Source organism: Phocoena sinus, chromosome 1 (assembly GCF_008692025.1).
Source record: "Phocoena sinus isolate mPhoSin1 chromosome 1, mPhoSin1.pri, whole genome shotgun sequence".
NCBI classification, from domain to species: domain Eukaryota; kingdom Metazoa; phylum Chordata; class Mammalia; order Artiodactyla; family Phocoenidae; genus Phocoena; species Phocoena sinus.
In genome coordinates, this window is record NC_045763.1 from 120501511 (window position 1) to 120519413 (window position 17903).

At 39.5% G+C, this 17903-nt stretch overlaps 2 protein-coding genes across 2 annotated transcripts in view; one reads left to right on the forward strand and one right to left on the reverse strand.

Moving 5' to 3' along the window:
- The window catches only part of RGS5 (regulator of G protein signaling 5), a 52690-nt gene extending 39659 nt beyond the window's left edge, over positions 1-13031 (reverse strand). Inside the window, exon 1 of the mRNA XM_032645065.1 lies at positions 12853-13031. Within this exon, the coding sequence (XP_032500956.1) occupies positions 12853-12896 (44 nt within the window). The 5' untranslated portion in view covers positions 12897-13031. The remainder of the gene's footprint in view (positions 1-12852) is intronic.
- LOC116759733 (biorientation of chromosomes in cell division protein 1-like) lies at positions 5837-6324 on the forward strand. Its single transcript, XM_032643792.1, is given in 2 exon segments — positions 5837-6119; positions 6122-6324. Coding segments are annotated over 2 exon segments (486 nt in total).
- Positions 13032-17903: the final 4872 nt, after the last annotated feature.

Genomic DNA, 17903 nt, shown 5'->3' on the forward strand with positions numbered 1-17903 from the left:
TGGAACCATAAGACAAGGAATGTAGCTGTCTTCCAGATGTTAGACCAAGCAAGAAAATGACTCCTTCCCTAGACCCGCCAGAAAGAATGTAGCCCTAGGACCCATTTTAGACTTCTACTTTCCGGAACTATATGAGAATAAATGTGCATTGTTTTAAGCCACTAAGCTTCTGGCAGTTGTTACAGCAGCAACCGGAACCAAATATATCCTCTCTTAGCTTCTGTTTTTCAGCCTTGATTCACTACGGAAAATAGACTTAAGGCAGTCAGACTGTCTTCTCATCCCCATTCTACTTTTCTATTTTCAGTTGACAGCTAATCTCAATTCTTTTCACCTTTACTGAATGGTCTATATTTCAGCATTTAGCTTTCTGAATTTCCTCCCTAGACCAGCTATTCTTTTCTAATCTTTCTCCTTCTCTCCTAGCCCCAGGAGCTCAAACCAGACACAGCATCCTATAGGCTTCGGTTTCATGGCATAGCTAGCTAGGAGTTATTCCCTAGAGTCTTGCATTTCGCAGTTACAGTTGGGTTTTTTTTTTGAAATAAAATTAATTTAGTAACTATAAAACTATCAGGAAAGTCAGGATAAGGTGTTCTGACTTGACATTACCTAAGAATTCCTAAAGGAGAAGACCTGAGTTCAGAGGAAAAAACTCATTACCTACTCCTAAAAAGAATATCCCCTTTAGGCTACCAAATTCTGTCAATAGTCCATTTATTCTGTCAACACCCAGGCTCAGAGGGGTTATCTGTGATCCCCCTTCTCTCCTGCTTCCTGTCACCTATTTTTCTCATTTGCTTTCTAATGTTCCACGCAATGGGCCCTTCCATTTGAGTCTCATTTCCATATGTCTTGTTTAACTCTGTAGGGAGATGAAGGTAGTTTGGGATGCTTTCCAGTTTCCTGCTCTGGCCCCATTCTGAGACATGGCTGCAAGGGTATCCCAACATGAAAATAACTAAGAAACATCACACACTTAGAAAAAGTACATGTTCTCCAGCTAACTAAATGGTTTACTCAACCCATATAATGCATAACCCTATTTAGTGTTTATAACAACCCTGAGGGAGGTATAAATGTTATTCTCATTTGCAGATGGGAAAACTGAGTCACAGAGAAATTAGGTGATTTGCCCAAAAATCATCCAGTAAATGACAGTGGTAGGAGTCACACCCAATCTCACTTCAGCTCCTGAGCTCTTAATTACTATGCAACACCTCTCTCATGTGTTCAGATGTTGTAATTGGCAGTTGCAGGCATCTGGTAAATAGAAATTTTGTTCAAAATCATTCTTTTTCTTAAAGACTACTGTTTGTTTCCTAATCAAAACCTTTTGAAAGATGGTGTCTATGGAAAAATAAATATCTTAAAAGCGACGACACAAAATTCATAAATTAAAGATCACCAGGTAAAATAAAATGAAGGTGATATGGAAATCCAGAGACCTTGCATTATCTCCAACTCTAACCAGCTATGTGGTCTTGGACAAGTCACCAAACAGTTTGGACATGTTTTCTCATCTATAAGAGAAGGAATTCGTCTGTGACACTGATCCTGTTCTCATTCTGTGATTCTAAGCTGGTCACCTTAGAGAAGGGGAAAAAAAAATCACATCCCATCTCAAGGGGCAGAATCTATGATTTCGAGTCACCCGACCTTTATCGTGTGTATGTGTGTGACCAGAATTGTGCTAGGTACTCAATTCTACATTGTCACAATTGTCAATTGTCTTTGCTAATCTTGTCTTTTTCATGCTCTTAAACTGGTATCCATTTAATAAAATATTAAAATAAGTAGCTAATGAGAGTTACATATTCCTTTCCCTCAGCTGCAGCCCAGCCATCTGCACTCACATTTCAGCATAATTGCAAACATCAGGGCCCTGTCTGAACCAGGAAGGGAGACAAAGGTTAAGTTATTCTTAGAGGATCTGGAAGATAAATGTTAGAGGGCAATTAAAACTTTTTTAAAGGCTTTTTGAACTATCAAATTACAATTTTGAGAAAATCTCAACTTACAGAAAGTTCTTTTCTTCACTGTTGCCTGCTAAAGGAAAAGTATAAAATTCAACCTGTGAAGGGAGGAAAAAAATCCCCATTGATCCACATTCATCTATATGAAAAAAAATTGCTTCCTCCTAGCCAGCTCAGACACTTTCAAGCTGTCCGTGTGAATCTCTGATTTCAACAAACAGTCCATCTTTTTTCCAAGTCATAAAAAATATCAGGGGTGTGTGTGTGTGTACATGTGCACATGTATGCATGTGTGTTTGTTCAAGTGACATACTGTTTTAGACTTGGGGGATTCAGAAACAAAGTCCGATACTCTGAAGGCTTGTTATCCAGAAAGCACCAGACCTTAGATAGTGGGCTGTCCTGGGAAAGTCTTCAGTGTGACATGCACTGTTGACCTTACCCTACAGTGCACAGGTCATTCAGTCCCATGTTTCTGTAGACCCAGGTATCTCTTGTAAACTATTACTTAAAATGTTACCAAAATACAACAAACTACTTTGTTAATGAGACATCTTGATTCTTTCTAAACTTCCTGAATCCCCACAGACAAGTGCCTCATCGAGAAACAGATGGTTTGCACAAAAAAATATCAAAAAGTAGTAGCTTGACAAAAACGGCTCCACACACTTCAGTACCAATAATGAGCACTTACGCAGAAGAGCACTTCACATGTTTTTCAGGTACTTTACTTCATGTTTCATATCTTCCTCAGACTCTAATATGATAGTTCCCACAACTTTCTAGAATGTAAAATTTAGGAATCTGAGTGACATTTTGTCCAGATGGGTTAGGTATTGTCTTGAGAAGTGTCTGGGAAAGCAGTTGGAAAAGAGAAAGGAAAGCATGTAGAATACAGAATAATGGTCTTAGCCTTATTTGCTATTTGTGAAGCCAGCTGATTATCAAGTATCTACTGTCCAAAGTGTTCAAAGACTGCTTAGCTGAATCTTTTCAACCCTGAAATATTTCCTTTTGGAAGGAGAAAAAAAAAGTCAGGGCAAGGTGTTTTATCTCAGCATGGCAACTGAATAGAATGCTTTGCAAAGAAATACCTTGTCTGGACTTCCCAGGAGAACGATGGTCAGGGTGAGTAAGCTCGAAGTTGCATGTGCATTAGTTGGGTTGGTGGTGCATATATCCTATGATTTAGGCTGGCCACATCTACAGATTTTCTAGGAAAGACCCAATTTCTAATGCCTGGTCTAAAGGCAAGATATATGTCCTCATTCTAGTCGGAAATTGCAGTCACTGTGCATATTTGTGTCTGACATGGATTCATGTAGTCAGAGGCAGTCTTCACGCCACTTGGAGAATTGTCTATACTCCAGTATCTACTCAACTGGTAGATGAAAATTGGTTAATTAGGTAAAAGCCTAGAAACCCCAATTCACCCTTCTTATTCCAGCCTCAAGGATGGAAACTCTTTCACTGTTAAGTTGATGGATGAGTCTCCTTCTGGGCAGCATTCAGAAGGGCATGGGCGGACCACAGTTTCCACCGACTGAAGAAACACGGGACCTAGTGTGAAAGCAGTCAAGGCGGGCACTGCCCACCCAAGGTGAGGCATGTCTGTGTCTTTATTTCACTTTTCCTCCCTGCCCCCAAGGAAGTTATACTCTTGAGATAAGAGAGAACTAAATTAACTGTAAACAAAATACATTGACCCTTGAACAACAACAGGGGTTTGACCGGCACAGGTCCACTTCTATGTGGATTCTTTCAATAGTAAATACTACAGTACCACACCATTTAGCAGATGCAGAACCATGGATACGAAGGAGCCAGTGGATTTTCCATTCCAAGGAGGGTTGGTCCCCCAATGCCCCGAGTTGTTCAAGGGTCAATTGTACAAGAATCATAGACTGTTATAATCCATGATCTTTGAACCTAATTCACCCTCGAATTTTACAAGAAACTGAAACCATCTGTTCCTTGCATGGAATTTGCCAAAATAAAAAGAGTCACCTTCCACTACTTATAAATACATGTTTTTCACAAACTGGGAGTTTATTCTGAATTTCATACAAGCATTTTAAAGACGTATTGGGTACTGAATTTAGTCCATTGAGATCCTAAGTGACTGGAAGAATATTTCACACTTTTAATCACTGCTTTCAAGCTACATCCAGAAGTTAGTTTCTGGGCCTTCCTGTAGGACTTGGGAAGAGCTGGAAAATTAAAATAAAAATACAATCTTTCTTCAGAGTACACGGTGTCCAAATCAAGAACAATGAAGTAGTGGAGCTAGAAGGAGTGAAGAGGATCATATAATTAATTTCTCACCTTTTACAAATACAGTAATGAGGCCTGGGGAGGGAAGTGACTCATAACTCACCCTCTGCTATTTAGTAGAAGCAAGTTTACAGCTCAGGACCCTGGATTCCCCACCCAGCACCTTTTGCACATGTTACATAGCCTTTTATACTTAAATCTAAAAATTCTGTGTTCTACAAATAAATTGCAAGGAAAAAAGAAATAAAAGACCGGAAGCCCATTGATTAGGAAAGATATAAGAGGCTCTGGACCAATTGCAGTGTGTGACCCTGGGGTTTATGTGGTGTTGGTGCCTGGGTGGTGACTTGGGGTTACTCTTTCAGTTTTGTTTTTTTGTTTTTTTGTTTTTTTTTTTGCGGTACGCGGGCCTCTCGCTGCTGTGGCCTCTCCCGTTGCGGAGCACAGGCTCCGGACGCGCAGGCTCAGCGGCCATGGCTCACGGGCCCAGCCGCGCCGCGGCATGTGGGATCTTCCTGGACCAGGGCACGAACCCGTGTCCCCTGCATCGGCAGGCGGACTCTCAACCACTGCACCACCAGGGAAGCCCTACTCTTTCAGTTTTAAAAGAGTAGGGTGATTGCATGTGAATCTGTTCAACAGTGCCTCAGGGAAGACGGCTTAGTCTCCTCACTGTTGTGAAGTAAAAAAGCAGAAAAAGGATCTGTGCCCCAGCGGCTTCCAGCTCCAGGCATGGTGTGCGCTGCACACAGTAGGATCTTAGTAAACATGATTTGATGTGGAGGAGCCGGTGGTTCTGCAGTCACTTAAGGGATGTGAAAGGTGGGTGAAAGGGCACTGGAGACAAACCCCTCAGTTCATCTTGTTTATGAACCGTGGATGCCTCACCACACTCTACCAAGCAGCTCCAAATTAAGATGGCTAAAGTGCCCCCACCAGATAGAAGACACTGGTCTCTCAGTCTCTCTGGGACCTTAAAGTGCTTTTGCAATAAGTGGTTTTCCATAACTAGAACCCAATTAATTGTAGAAAGAAGTAGAAATTGCATCTTTGGGACTGGTTATGTTCTTATCAGTCTAATAATAAAATTTAACAGTAGTCCAAAAAAAAATGTGTGACCCTCATTTGGACCCTGAGGGGTCAAACAATCCAACTGCAAAAAGGTCATTGAAGATATTTGGATGCTTACTGAATATTTAAGGATATTAAAGAATTGTTCATCTTTCAGTATAATCGTGGTTTTTAATGTCTTTTAATGTTTTGTAAAGAGCTTTTAAACGGGATACTTGCTGAAAGAATTATGGGCAAAATTGTAAAAATACTGTATTATTATACAAACTCATCATCATTATTTTTTTTTAATGAGGCTATGATGAGGAAGGATGAAAAGAAATGTTTTATCAAAAGCCGTGGCACAGGGTTTCCACCACCTCTCCCACCACCTCTGCTGCCTCAGAACTTGCCGCCGCTGCAGCTGCTGCCGCCGCCTCCTTCTCTGGCCTCTCTGCCACCTCCACGGGACCCAGGCCCTCTGTCCTTGAGAGGAAGCCGTATTCGGTCTCCCCTCGCGGGCCCGGGGCGCAGCCATGACAGACAGCGGGGGAGGTGGAGGCACCGGCATGGTGGGTGGCGGCCCCATCCACCCGGCCTCACTGCTTCCTGGACACCCGCAGCTCATAGCGCTCACCCTGGAGCAGCTCAAGAACCGGGGCCTGATTGACAGATTTCGCCGGGACTGCCTGGCAGACGTGGACACCAAGCCAGCTTACCAAAACCTGAGGCAGAATGTGGATAATTTTGTGTCAACACATCTGGAGAAGCAGGAATGGAATCCTACGATGAACAAAAACCAATTGCGAAATGGTCTGAGGTGGTATAGTCAGGCATGCTGGAAGCTGGAGTGGACAGAATTATTTACCAGATGGTGGATCCCAGGCTAAACCACATCTTCAGGCCACAGACAGAACGAGCAATTCATGAGTTCCTGGCGGCCCAGAGAAAAGAAGCTGTGCCAGCACCCCCCGCAGAGCCTGAAAGCCAGGACCCTCCAGCCCCATCCCAGGATGCTTCCTAAGAATAGACCTGACACGTTTTGGAAGCTCCATTGAATTAACGGTGAAGCATTGGATTCAGTTACATAAGAGTACAACTTCAGATTGAAGACAGGCCAAGGTCATCACTGGCTTCAAGATGCAACGTAGACTGTGTGGCGGTGTCCAGATAAATTAGGGAGCAAGTGGGCCAGTAGGAAAGTTGACCATGTGGGCCCCACGTCGTGCTGCCGTCTGGCCAGCCTGTCCAAGGGGATGACCCCCAGTAGACACTACAGATATATTAAGAAACACTACCTCAACTCGGGGTTGTCCTGAAACGAACCTTTGTACTTGAACTTAGAAACTGTGTGTGAATTTTAGGGTTTGTGCGTGGGGATAAGCAAAAGCTATAATGAAGGAACATAACCAGTCCCAAAGATGCAATTTCAAAGAATGACACTAAAGGTTCGCCAGGAGTAAACATTGGACAATGCTTATTTGATACTCTTTCTCAGAGTTGTACAAGTCATTAGCAGCAAATAGCTTTCAGATCTTTGTGACCCTCTTGTGCATGACTCTTTGTATCTTCCATTTCCTCTCCCCTGTAAGGTGTCAAAACATGGGACCTTAGAATGCATGAGAAAATGTAGACTTAGATGTACGGAAAACACATTTGCAGGCTCTCTGTCCAAGGCTTCTTCCTATCCTACAAGGGCTAGTGAGTCTTGGGTGTGTTTATTTTATTCTCATGTCTGTGTTTTTTAGAAGGTGAATAATTAATAAGTGGCTTAAGTTTTGTAATTAAATCATTTGATACTCTGGGGGAAAAAAAAGCCGTGGCACATAACTGAAATGTAAATGTTGTTTTTCTGACTACCTATAAAGAAGGAAAGAAGGATGGAAGGAAATTAAGTATTTAATAAGGGTCTGCCTACTAAACACTAGTTACCTTATATACATTATTTCATTTATTTTTTATAGCATCTCTCCCCAACAAGATAAATATCCTCAATTATGGATAAGGAATGAAAGCCAGAGAGGTTTAGTTTCTGGAGTTTATACAACTAAGGAAGTAATAGAGATGGAGTTACCACCTCCATGTTTTTTTCACTGCACCACATTGCTGATGTTAAGGCAGGGGATAGACTGTGAACTTACATCCTTCCTTACTCTGGGTTTTCTTTAATATCTCTAAAATGTGTAATCTTAGGAGCTACTTTCTCAGTGAAAAACAATCAGGCTTTCACTGTCTTTATCCTCTGGGTGACTCAGCCTTTAAAATAGAGGGCAGGTTTAATGTTATCTGAGACTCCATTCAAATGAACTTTAAAGGAAGAAAGAGATAGGAACCTGTTATCTTCTGGCCTCCAGCCATATTCTGGTTCCTGTTACTAATGATTGATCCTGACTGAACTAATTAAAGTTTAGTTTCTTTGCTTTCTGGCCAGCAGGACAGACAAAAGCCATTAACACACAACCCCAGAAATATAAACTCCCTCCCTAGATAGCATCTATCCCATAATAGTGTGTAGTCCTTGTTAAAGAAGGAGAAACAAATTAGATAACCTTTCAGGTTAGCTTTCCAAACTTAAGATTCTGGGATCTAAAAGCGTTTTGAATTGATATCTGGTGTTTCAACATAGCTCAGAGTAAATGAAAGAAATAATAGGAAGAGGCAACAGAATACAGAATGTAAGTCATTAAAGAAGCTGGGACAGTACTGCATGAGAAATAGCCAAAGTGATATAATTTCATGAGGTTCATCTTGCATTAGAAGCAAAAGAAGACTCACCTCTTTAACAAGGTTTTCCTGATGAAATTATAGAAAAGCTTTCTTCCTCTCCCAGTCTCTTCCACTCTGCCCCCCAAACAGGAAGTCCTCTTTATTTTGCAACATACACTCTTTATCCTATTGTAGCATAAAAGTCACTGCCCTTGTCCTTCTCAATCCCTTTGGAAGCAGAGAAAACACCAGGACAACCTGGAAGCAGGTCTGTCTCCACTTGCTATAATAAATATTTGTGCATTCTTTTGACAAAGTATTTAAGTGCCTACTACGTGCCAAGTACAGATTGTCTTTTTAGTAATTGAAGTCTTTAGACAAAAGGGGGGAAAATCTTTTTCATGAACACATCTTTTCAATCCTCACAGCTGGAGTAGATGGGCACTGGACAAGTTCCAAGGAAACAGTATGCAGGACGAGGTGCATGGGAAGTTAACTGTGGCTGGAAATCCAAAGTTCCCTCCTTGCTTGCATGAGAGAGACAATACAGACTGCACAAAGATGTCATAACATCAATCCCCTCTCACCTCCCAGCCTTTGCACATGCAGACGTGCCCCTTGGCCTGGGATGACTTCCTTCTCTTTCCTCTTCCTCTCTGGACCTGACCAACTCCTCAGTCCTTTCAGGCTTAGTTCATAAGCATCATCCCCTGTGACTTCTTACAGTTTTCCATAGCTACCCAAAACTCTAGGAGCTCCCCACCCATTCCCCCCACTTTTGTGCTTCTTAGCACTTGGTGTATTTATTCCTCTATAGTGGATCTCAACACGGAGGGCTACTTTCTTCTTATTTATCTCCTTACGTGGACTGAAATTTCCCTGAGAGTTCTTTCACCCTTATGCTTAAGGCAAGTATGGAGGTTGGAAAGGCAATCCAGAGAAACAATAGAAATTGTTTCATCAGTAAGAATTGAAACAAAGGTTTTTCTTAGGAACATCCCCTTGCTATTTTATTAAATAGTTTATTCACTTCCTTAAGATTGCAGGGTTTCACTGAAATATTTGCAATTATGTCACAAGACTCTCTATCAGCAATAGAAAGCTTCAAATTCATACTTGTTCCCAGAAAGCATGATCCCAAACCCTACTATCTCTTTAGGCTTCTTTGATGATCCTGTGTCCATTCTGATTCATTGATCATTTATTCAAGTTCATTGCTACAGTCTTTAATTCACTAGGTGCTTATCTTTTCTCTATAACTGGTCCAAGGATGTGCTCATGCCTTTGGAAAAAGCTGTATTTACTTAATCCTGTGGACTCAGGAGCCTTGACCCACTCTGTTTGTTGCTTCTGTGTGGCTTGACAACCTTACAAGATTAGTTGATTAGGTACTTTTCTACTCTAAATTATCCATACTTAGACCCACATAAATTGAAGAAGATGGGGAAAAATTGAATGTTTAGTAAAATGATAATAAACAACAAAACAAAACATCACTTTCTCCATTTACTTTCTATAGCTCCTGAAATTCCCAGCATGGCCACACACTTGAGGTGGCCAGAAGCCCCTGTGTGAACTATGGATTAAACACATTCCACAACTAGCAGCCTTTATAATTTTAAACAGAAATCAGATGTAGGTCAGATATCTGTAGAAGAGTTTGTGACACTTTATTAACAGCCCAGGGAAAATTCTTTGTCGGTAGCTGTCTTCATTACTCCTTTACTCCCCGTTTTTAGTTTAGTAGAGACTGTAAATTTGGTATCAGGAGTGGTCAACCCCGATGGACAAAAACAATAATAATCACACTGGTTGCTTTATGTAATGGTGACAGCTTTGGCGGAATCACAATGATAACACTCTTTGTTTCAGAAGACTTCCATCTTTTTCCAAAGAGCAATATTTACTTTAAAAATTAAACTTGTTCAGAGAAATTCAAGACACTTAAAATAAAATGAATTTTTAAAAAGAAGCCTAAAATTCATAGCGGAAAATCACTGGTAAAAAGAAGACTTTCAATTGACTCAACTCTTTCCTTTTCCATTGACTCTAAGATTCCCACCCATACAGCACAGGTTTCAATAGGCTAGAAGGTAAAAACTGTGGGGTGGGGGCCATTTATTGCCCAAATATTTGGATTATTGGTCTCTTTAAATATATAAAAAATGTGAGGTCAACTTTGAGTTTTAATGAGCAATAGTCTTAAAAATATAAATAAATAGTAAAACAATAGTTTCTACAAATACGTCAAAGTTGACTCTGGCTTAATGCTTCCGTAAACATTGAGAAAGGACTATTTTCCAAAACTCCTGTTACATGAAGTAAATGTTGTTTTCTTGGAAGTCAGATTCTCACTGAGTATATTCCTTCTGCCACAGCCATGATTTCAACACAGGGTTGAATTCTTGACGATTTTCATTAATTGGCTCCCAAACTTTTAGAGAGAAATAAATTAGGAAAAATTTTCCTTTACTTGCATCTCTCGCTAGTCACTGAAACCAGGTGTATTTCACTTTATTTAAACTATATTATGATTAGAAAGGATGTTAGAGAACAGCTAATCCAACATTCATTTACTAAATAAGAAAATAAAATCCCAGGACAGTGAAATCACTTGCTCATGGACACAAATTAGTTAATGACAAAACGAAGTCTGTTCTTTACTCCGTAACCAGTGTTCTTTCCACTATGAATAGAGCCAAGGAAGGCAGGTTTGGAAGGATTTATTCAAGTATCATTTTTCCCTTGGAGTGGACAGTTTTAGGTTCTTTCCATGAGAGTGTGCTAACAGCTCCCTAGCTCTACAATTCCACTTCTCCAAATCATTCGTTACAGTCATTGGAAGTATGACTATATTTGCAATGGTAACAGATCATGAAAAAAAATGTAATAGGACACAATAATCACAGGATTCTACCATATGCCTTAAAAGTTTCAGGCAATCTATGCAAAAGAGCTTGCTCCTTGGTCAGTCTATAATATACTGTGTGAACATTAGTTATATCCTGGAGCAGAAGAATTTACTGTGAATTAAAAGATTTGTAAAGTGAATCAATAGCAATGTTGGTAGTGAATTAGTGAATCAGATATGAAACAGTTATAGGAATCAATGAAAGAAATGTGCAATCCATGTGCCTCAGTAAACATTATGCATACTTACAAAAACAAATCGGGCAACATTAGTAACAATGCCAAACTTTCAACAAACATTTCTTGCTTTTTCACTAAATGCCAAGCAGCGGGTCATAGGATCACAAAATGACTGGCAGACCGATGTTAACAATCATTCTGAGGCAATAGTTCACCAATTAACAAGGTTAAGATTTACCCATTACATGAAAGTACATGATTTCAAACAATAAGTGGGCTAAAGACATGGGTTAAAATTGTTGTAAAAGTCAAATCTGCAATTCGCAGAGTTGTAAAAGTGGAAATGGAAAAAATTATGCATTGTCATGTTCAAGGAATTGCCTTTCACCCCTGTATTCCCCCTGTTTCTCATGCTTTCTCTAGGGGGAAAGATAGGCTGATAAACAGTACCCAGCACTGAAACCTGTCTCCCCCCCGAGGATGATCCAATGGCCAATATTGCCCACCTAGTTACAATCTAGTCCTAGTCTAGTTACTTAAGTCCTACTTTACTTTTTTAAAAAATATATACATCTTTTAAAAATAATCTGTGCTTTTGACAGCACAAAGTGAGAGAGGTCTTTATTTCTGGTCACTAGACAGTATTGTTGGAGACAAATTCCTTTGCTAGGATGTTATCTCTTTAAAAATCATTTTGAGATTATTTCTAGGGTTGAAGTCATCAAAAAGAAAACCTGAACTTGTAAGAGACAGAAGTACAGATCCATTGAACAACACAACCTTCTTAGGCAAACATTGACAGTGCCTTTAGGGATGAAGTTAGGCTGTACAAGGATCACCTTTATTTCCTTTAAATAGTGTAGGATCAAACAAAATTTAATCAAATTCATTCTTAAGAACTAAGAAGAGGAGAAATATCCCTAATTCTCTGCATCAGGTAGGATTTCTGGGTTAAATTTTCTAACAAGTCAGATATTTGTTCTCCTCCTGTTTACTTAGTCTAGATACTTAGGATTCCCTCCAGAACATTGTCCAGTCTGAGGACAACCACAGAGCCTCAAAGGTGCTCCTCTGTATCTAAAGAACAATGATAGCTAATAAATAATGTCTATGTCCCAAGGGCTGTCTTCTATCCAGCAATCCAGCTCCTTCTATCTGATGGTATCCAGATACAAAGAAAAATGAGAAGTCCTCTCTGCCTCATTGCAAATCTCAGTCTTCCTTTCTTATTCCATGTACATTAATAAAGGTTAACACTTACACATTTCTCATATGTGCCAGACAGTGTTCTGAGCATTTCACATACAGTAATTCAATCCTCATAGCCAGCTAGTGAGGAAGATACTTAGTAGATCCATTTTTACCAGTAAGGAAACTGAGATACAGAGTTTAAATAAATTGTCCAACACCACACAAATAGTAAGTAATGGAGCCAGGATTCAAACCCAGGCAGTCTGATGTTGGAATCCATGCTCTTAACCATACACTTCTGAGTCTGAACAAGAGCTTATAAAGTAGGCATCTCCTCAGAGGAAATGATGTTCTGGATATAAATGATGTATGATATATCTCATATTGCATCAGTCTGCTAGCTCAGATCTTTCAAAACCTTGCCATTAACAGAGAGGAGGCAATTCCCAGTCTATAATCAACCACCTGTTTTGCCACAAACTACAGTGGCCCTCTATTGCCTCTGAGTATCCTCCCCTGAGTGAAGATTCTCCTTATCTCTACCTCTTAAGTCAAAATAACTCACCTTTCCAGGCATGAGTGGGGCAAGGCTGCAAGTCCTTTGCACATTTTGGCAAATGGCTTAGGTCCTCAGCTTTGAGCACAAGTCCTTATCAGCAGAGCAAGTCTTTGAAAACTTCAAATCCGTCTGGGACTGCCTTTTTCTCTGAGGAATATATAGAGGCTCTTTCCCAGCCCTCTGTCACTCTGTGGACCAATCCAGAGCCTAAGAGGAAATTACAGGCTGGAGAACAGCAGCAATTGTGTGGGAGTTGGAGGCTGGAATCTCTTCTCTGCTGCAGGCGCTGCTGCATTAGGCTTCCAACTGCTCTTATCAGAACACTTACTCTGCCAGGGCAAGAGGAGTCCCTAAACTGTGCACAAATCATTCATGTTTTAACACATAATTTTGAACGAACCACACCAAAGATGTGGGCTTTGTTATGAAGCAGAGGGCCTTGGGCTAGTTCAGATATGTCAAAGTCGTAGATTGTTAGGACTGTAAGGGCCTTTGCAGATCATATAGCCCAACGTTGTTTCACAGTGGAGGAAACAGTGTTAGAGAAGTTCAGGGGACATGTACATGGGTCCCTATGATGTGCCAGGCACTCAGGTGGATGCTAGGAGTTCAAAGAAGAAGGTACTCTCTGCTCTCAAGATCCCCAAACATCATATCAGTACGATATAAGTGAGCAATAGAGGCAGGTCCAGGATATTGTGTTTTCAAGCACCACAAGGGAAGATTTTTTTGGAGGCAATAACCCCTGAGCTGAGTGATGAAAGAGACAAAATACCTTACATGATTCTATCTACTAGATTTTACCCCCCAAGTTCCCCTAATTCTATAAGTGGTATTCTGATTGATCTTTATTTGATGACTAGGTTAGGTAATTCTTCGGAGCACCACCCCCACCAAGTCACTCATCCTTGGTTAGATTTGTCACGCTTTCCCCTTCAACATTTTCCTGCTTCCCACCATTCAAGGATTATTTTCACCAAAATTAATTTTATTTGTGTTTCATCCTCTCAGGACCCAAGGGGCTGATAAATTAATATGTAAATGCAAATGCCTAAGGGGTAGGCATGAATCCCAGCTAAAAATAAAGAACATCACATAAGCTGTAAGAAAAGCTCTAAATTTGGAATTAAATATGATGCTCATAAAGTTCCTTTTTATTTGAAATTACTTGTTTTAAACGGTTTTAACTGTTGATCAGGAACTGTAAAGTCAATATAGTGTATTATGACCTCATGCTTTAAATTAAATAAATAGAAGATAATAGTCAAATATCTAATTACATTGCATGAAGAAAGTTAGACATTGTTTTCCGAAATTTTTGCTTTAATTATCCATATATGTGTGTGAACATGGTCATTAGGTAAAGTGTATTTCTAACTATAAATCATAATCAAAAAGGCTTGAAAGCTATAGCTCTATACTATACATTTTTTTAAAACATCTTTATGGGGGTATAATTGCTTTACAATGGTGTGTTAGTTTCTGCTTTATAACAAAGTGAATCAGTTATACATATACATATGTTCCCATATCTCTTCCCTCTTGCATCTCCCTCCCTCCCACCCTCCCTATCCCACCCCTCCAGGCGGTCACAAAGCACCGAGCTGATCTCCCTGTGCTATGCGGCTGCTTCTCACTAGCTATCTACCTTACTACGTTTGGTAGTGTGTATATGTCCATGACTCTCTCTCGCCCTGTCACAGCCCACCCTTCCCCCTCCCCATATCCTCAAGTCCATTCTCCAGTAGGTCTGTGTCTTTATTCCTGTCTTACCCCTAGGTTCTTCATGACATTTTTTTTTTCTTAAAGTCCACATATATGTGTTAGCATACGGTATTTGTCTTTTTCTTTCTGACTTACTTCACTCTGTATGAAAGACTCTAGGTCTATCCAGCTCATTACAAATAGCTCAATTTCGTTTCTTTTTTATGGCTGAGTAATATTCCATTGTATATATGTGCCACATCTTCTTTATCCATTCATCTGATGATGGGCACGTAGGTTGTTTCCATCTCCGGGCTATTGTAAATAGAGCTGCAATGAACATTTTGGTACATGACTCTTTGAATTATGGTTTTCTCAGGGTGTATGCCCAGTAGTGGGATTGCTGGGTCATATGGTAGTTCTATTTGTAGTTTTTTAAGGAACCTCCATACTGTTCTCCATAGTGGCTGAACCAATTCACATTCCCACCAGCAGTGCAAGAGTGTTCCCTTTTCTCCACACCCTCTCCAGCATTTATTGTTTCTAGATTTTTTGATGATAGCCATTCTGACTGGTGTGAGATGATACCTCATTGTAGTTTTGATTTGCATTTCTCTAATGATTAATGATGTTGAGCCTCCTTTCATGTGTTTGTTGGCCACCTGTATATCTTCTTTGCAGAAATGTCTATTTAGGTCTTCTGCCCATTTTTCGACTGGATTGTTTGTTTTTTTGTTATTGAGATGCATGAGCTGCTTGTAAATTTTGGAGATTAATCCTTTGTCAGTTGCTTCATTTGCAAATATTTTCTCCCATTCTGACAGTTGTCTTTTGGTCTTCTTTATGGTTTCCTTTGCTGTGCAAAACTTTGAAGCTTCATTAGGTCCCATTTGTTTATTTTTGTTTTATTTCCATTACTCTAGGAGGTGGGTCAAAAAGGATCTTGCTGTGATTTATGTCACAGAGTGTTATGCCTCTCTTTTCCTCTAAGAGCTTGATAGTTTCTGGCCTTACATTTAGGTCTTTAATCCATTTTGAGCTTATTTTTGTGTATGGTGTTAGGGAGTGATCTAATCTCATACTTTTACATGTACCTGTCCAGTTTTCCCAGCACCACTTATTGAAGAGGCTGTCCTTTCTCCACTGTACATTCCTGCCACCTTTATCAAAGATAAGGTGCCCATATGTGCATGGGTTTATCTCTGGGCTTTCTATCCCGTTCCATTAATATATCTTTCTGTTTTTGTGCCAGTACCATACTGTCTTGATTAATGTAGCTTTATAGTATAGTCTGAAGTCAGGGAGCCTGATTCCTCCAGCTCCTTTTTACGTTCTCAAGATTGCTTTGGCTATTCGGGATCTTTTGTGTTTCCATACAAATTGCGAAATTTTTTGTTCTAGTTCTGTGAAAAATGCCAGTGGTAGTTTGATACGGATTGCATTGAATCTATAGATTGCTTTGGGTAGTAGAATCATTTTCACAATGTTGATTCTTCCAATCCAAGAACATGGTATATCTCTCCATCTATTTGTATCATCTTTAATTTCTTTCATCAGTGTCTTATAATTTTCTGCATACAGGTCTTTTGTCTCCTTAGCTAGGTTTATTCCTAGATATTTTATTCTTTTTGTTGCAATGGTAAATGGGAGTGTTTTCTTGATTTCACTTTCAGATTTTTCATCATTAGTATATAGGAATGCCAGAGATTTCTGTGCATTAATTTTGTATCCTGCTACTTTACCAAATTCATTGATTAGCTCTAGTAGTTTTCTGGTAGCATCTTTAGGATTCTCTATGTATAGTATCATGTCATCTGCAAACAGTGACAGTTTACTTCTTCTTTTCCGATTTGGATTCCTTTTATTTCCTTTTCTTCTCTGATTGCTGTGGCTAAAACTTCCAAAACTATGTTGAATAAGAGTGGTGAGAATGGGCAACCTTGTCTTGTTCCTAATCTTAGTGGAAATGCTTTCAGTTTTTCACCATTGAGGATGATGTTGGCTGTGGGCTTGTCATATATGGCCTTTATTATGTTGAGGAAAGTTCCCTCTATGTCTGCTTTCTGCAGGGTTTTTATCATAAATGGGTGTTGAATTTTGTCAAAAGCTTTCTCTGCATCTATTGAGATGATCATATGGTTTTTCTCCTTCAATTTGTTAATATGGTTTATCACATTGATAGATTTGCGTATATTGAAGAATCCTTTCATTCCTGGGATAAACCCCACTTGATCATGGTGTATGATCCTTTTAATGTGCTGTTGGATTCTGTTTGCTAGTATTTTGTTGAGAATTTTTGCATCTATGTTCATCAGTGATATTGGCCTGTAGTTTTCTTTCTTTGTGACATCCTTGTCTGGTTTTGGTATCAAGATGATGGTGGCCTCGTAGAAGGAATTTGGGAGTGTTCCTCCCTCTGCTATATTTTGGAAGAGTTTGAGAAGGATAGGTGTTAGCTCTTCTCTAAATGTTTCATAGAATTCTACTGTGAAGCCATCTGGTCCTGGGCTTTTGTTTGTTGGAAGATTTTTAATCACAGTTTCAATTTCAGTGCTTGTGATTGGTCTGTTCATATTTTCTATTTCTTCCTGATTCAGTCTTGGCAGGTTGTATATTTCTAAGAATTTGTCCATTTCTTCCAGATTGTCCGTTTTATTGGCATAGAGTTGCTTGTAGTAATCTCTCATGATTTTTTTTATTTCTGCAGTGTCAGTTGTTACTTCCCCTTTTTCATTTCTAATTCTACTGATTTGAGTCTTCTCCCTTTTTTTCTTGATGAGTCTGGCTAGTGGTTTATCTATTTTGTTTATCTTCTTAAAGAACCAGCTTTTAGTTTTATTGATCTTTGCTATTGTTTCCTTCATTTCTTTTTCATTTATTTCTGATCTGATTTTTATGATTTCTTTCCTTCTGCTAGCTTTGGGGTTTTTTTGTCCTTCTTTCTCTAATTGCTTGAGGTGCAAGGTTAGGTTGTTTATTCGAGATGTTTCCTGCTTCTTAAGGTGGGCTTGTATTGCTATGAACTTCCCCCTTAGAACTGCTTTTGCTGCATCCCATAGGTTTTGGGTCATTGTGTCTCCATTGTCGTTTGTTTCTAGGTATTTTTTTATTTCCTCTTTGATTTCTTCAGTGATCACTTCATTATTAAGTAGTGTATTGTCTAGCCTCCATGTGTTTGTATTTTTTACAGATCTTTTCCTGTAATTGATATCTAGTCTCATGGTGTTGTGGTCGGAAAAGATACTTGATACAATTTCAATTTTCTTAAATTTACCAAGACTTGATTTGCGACCTAAGATATGATCTATCCTGGAGAATGTTCCATGAGCACTTGAGAAAAATGTGTATTCTGT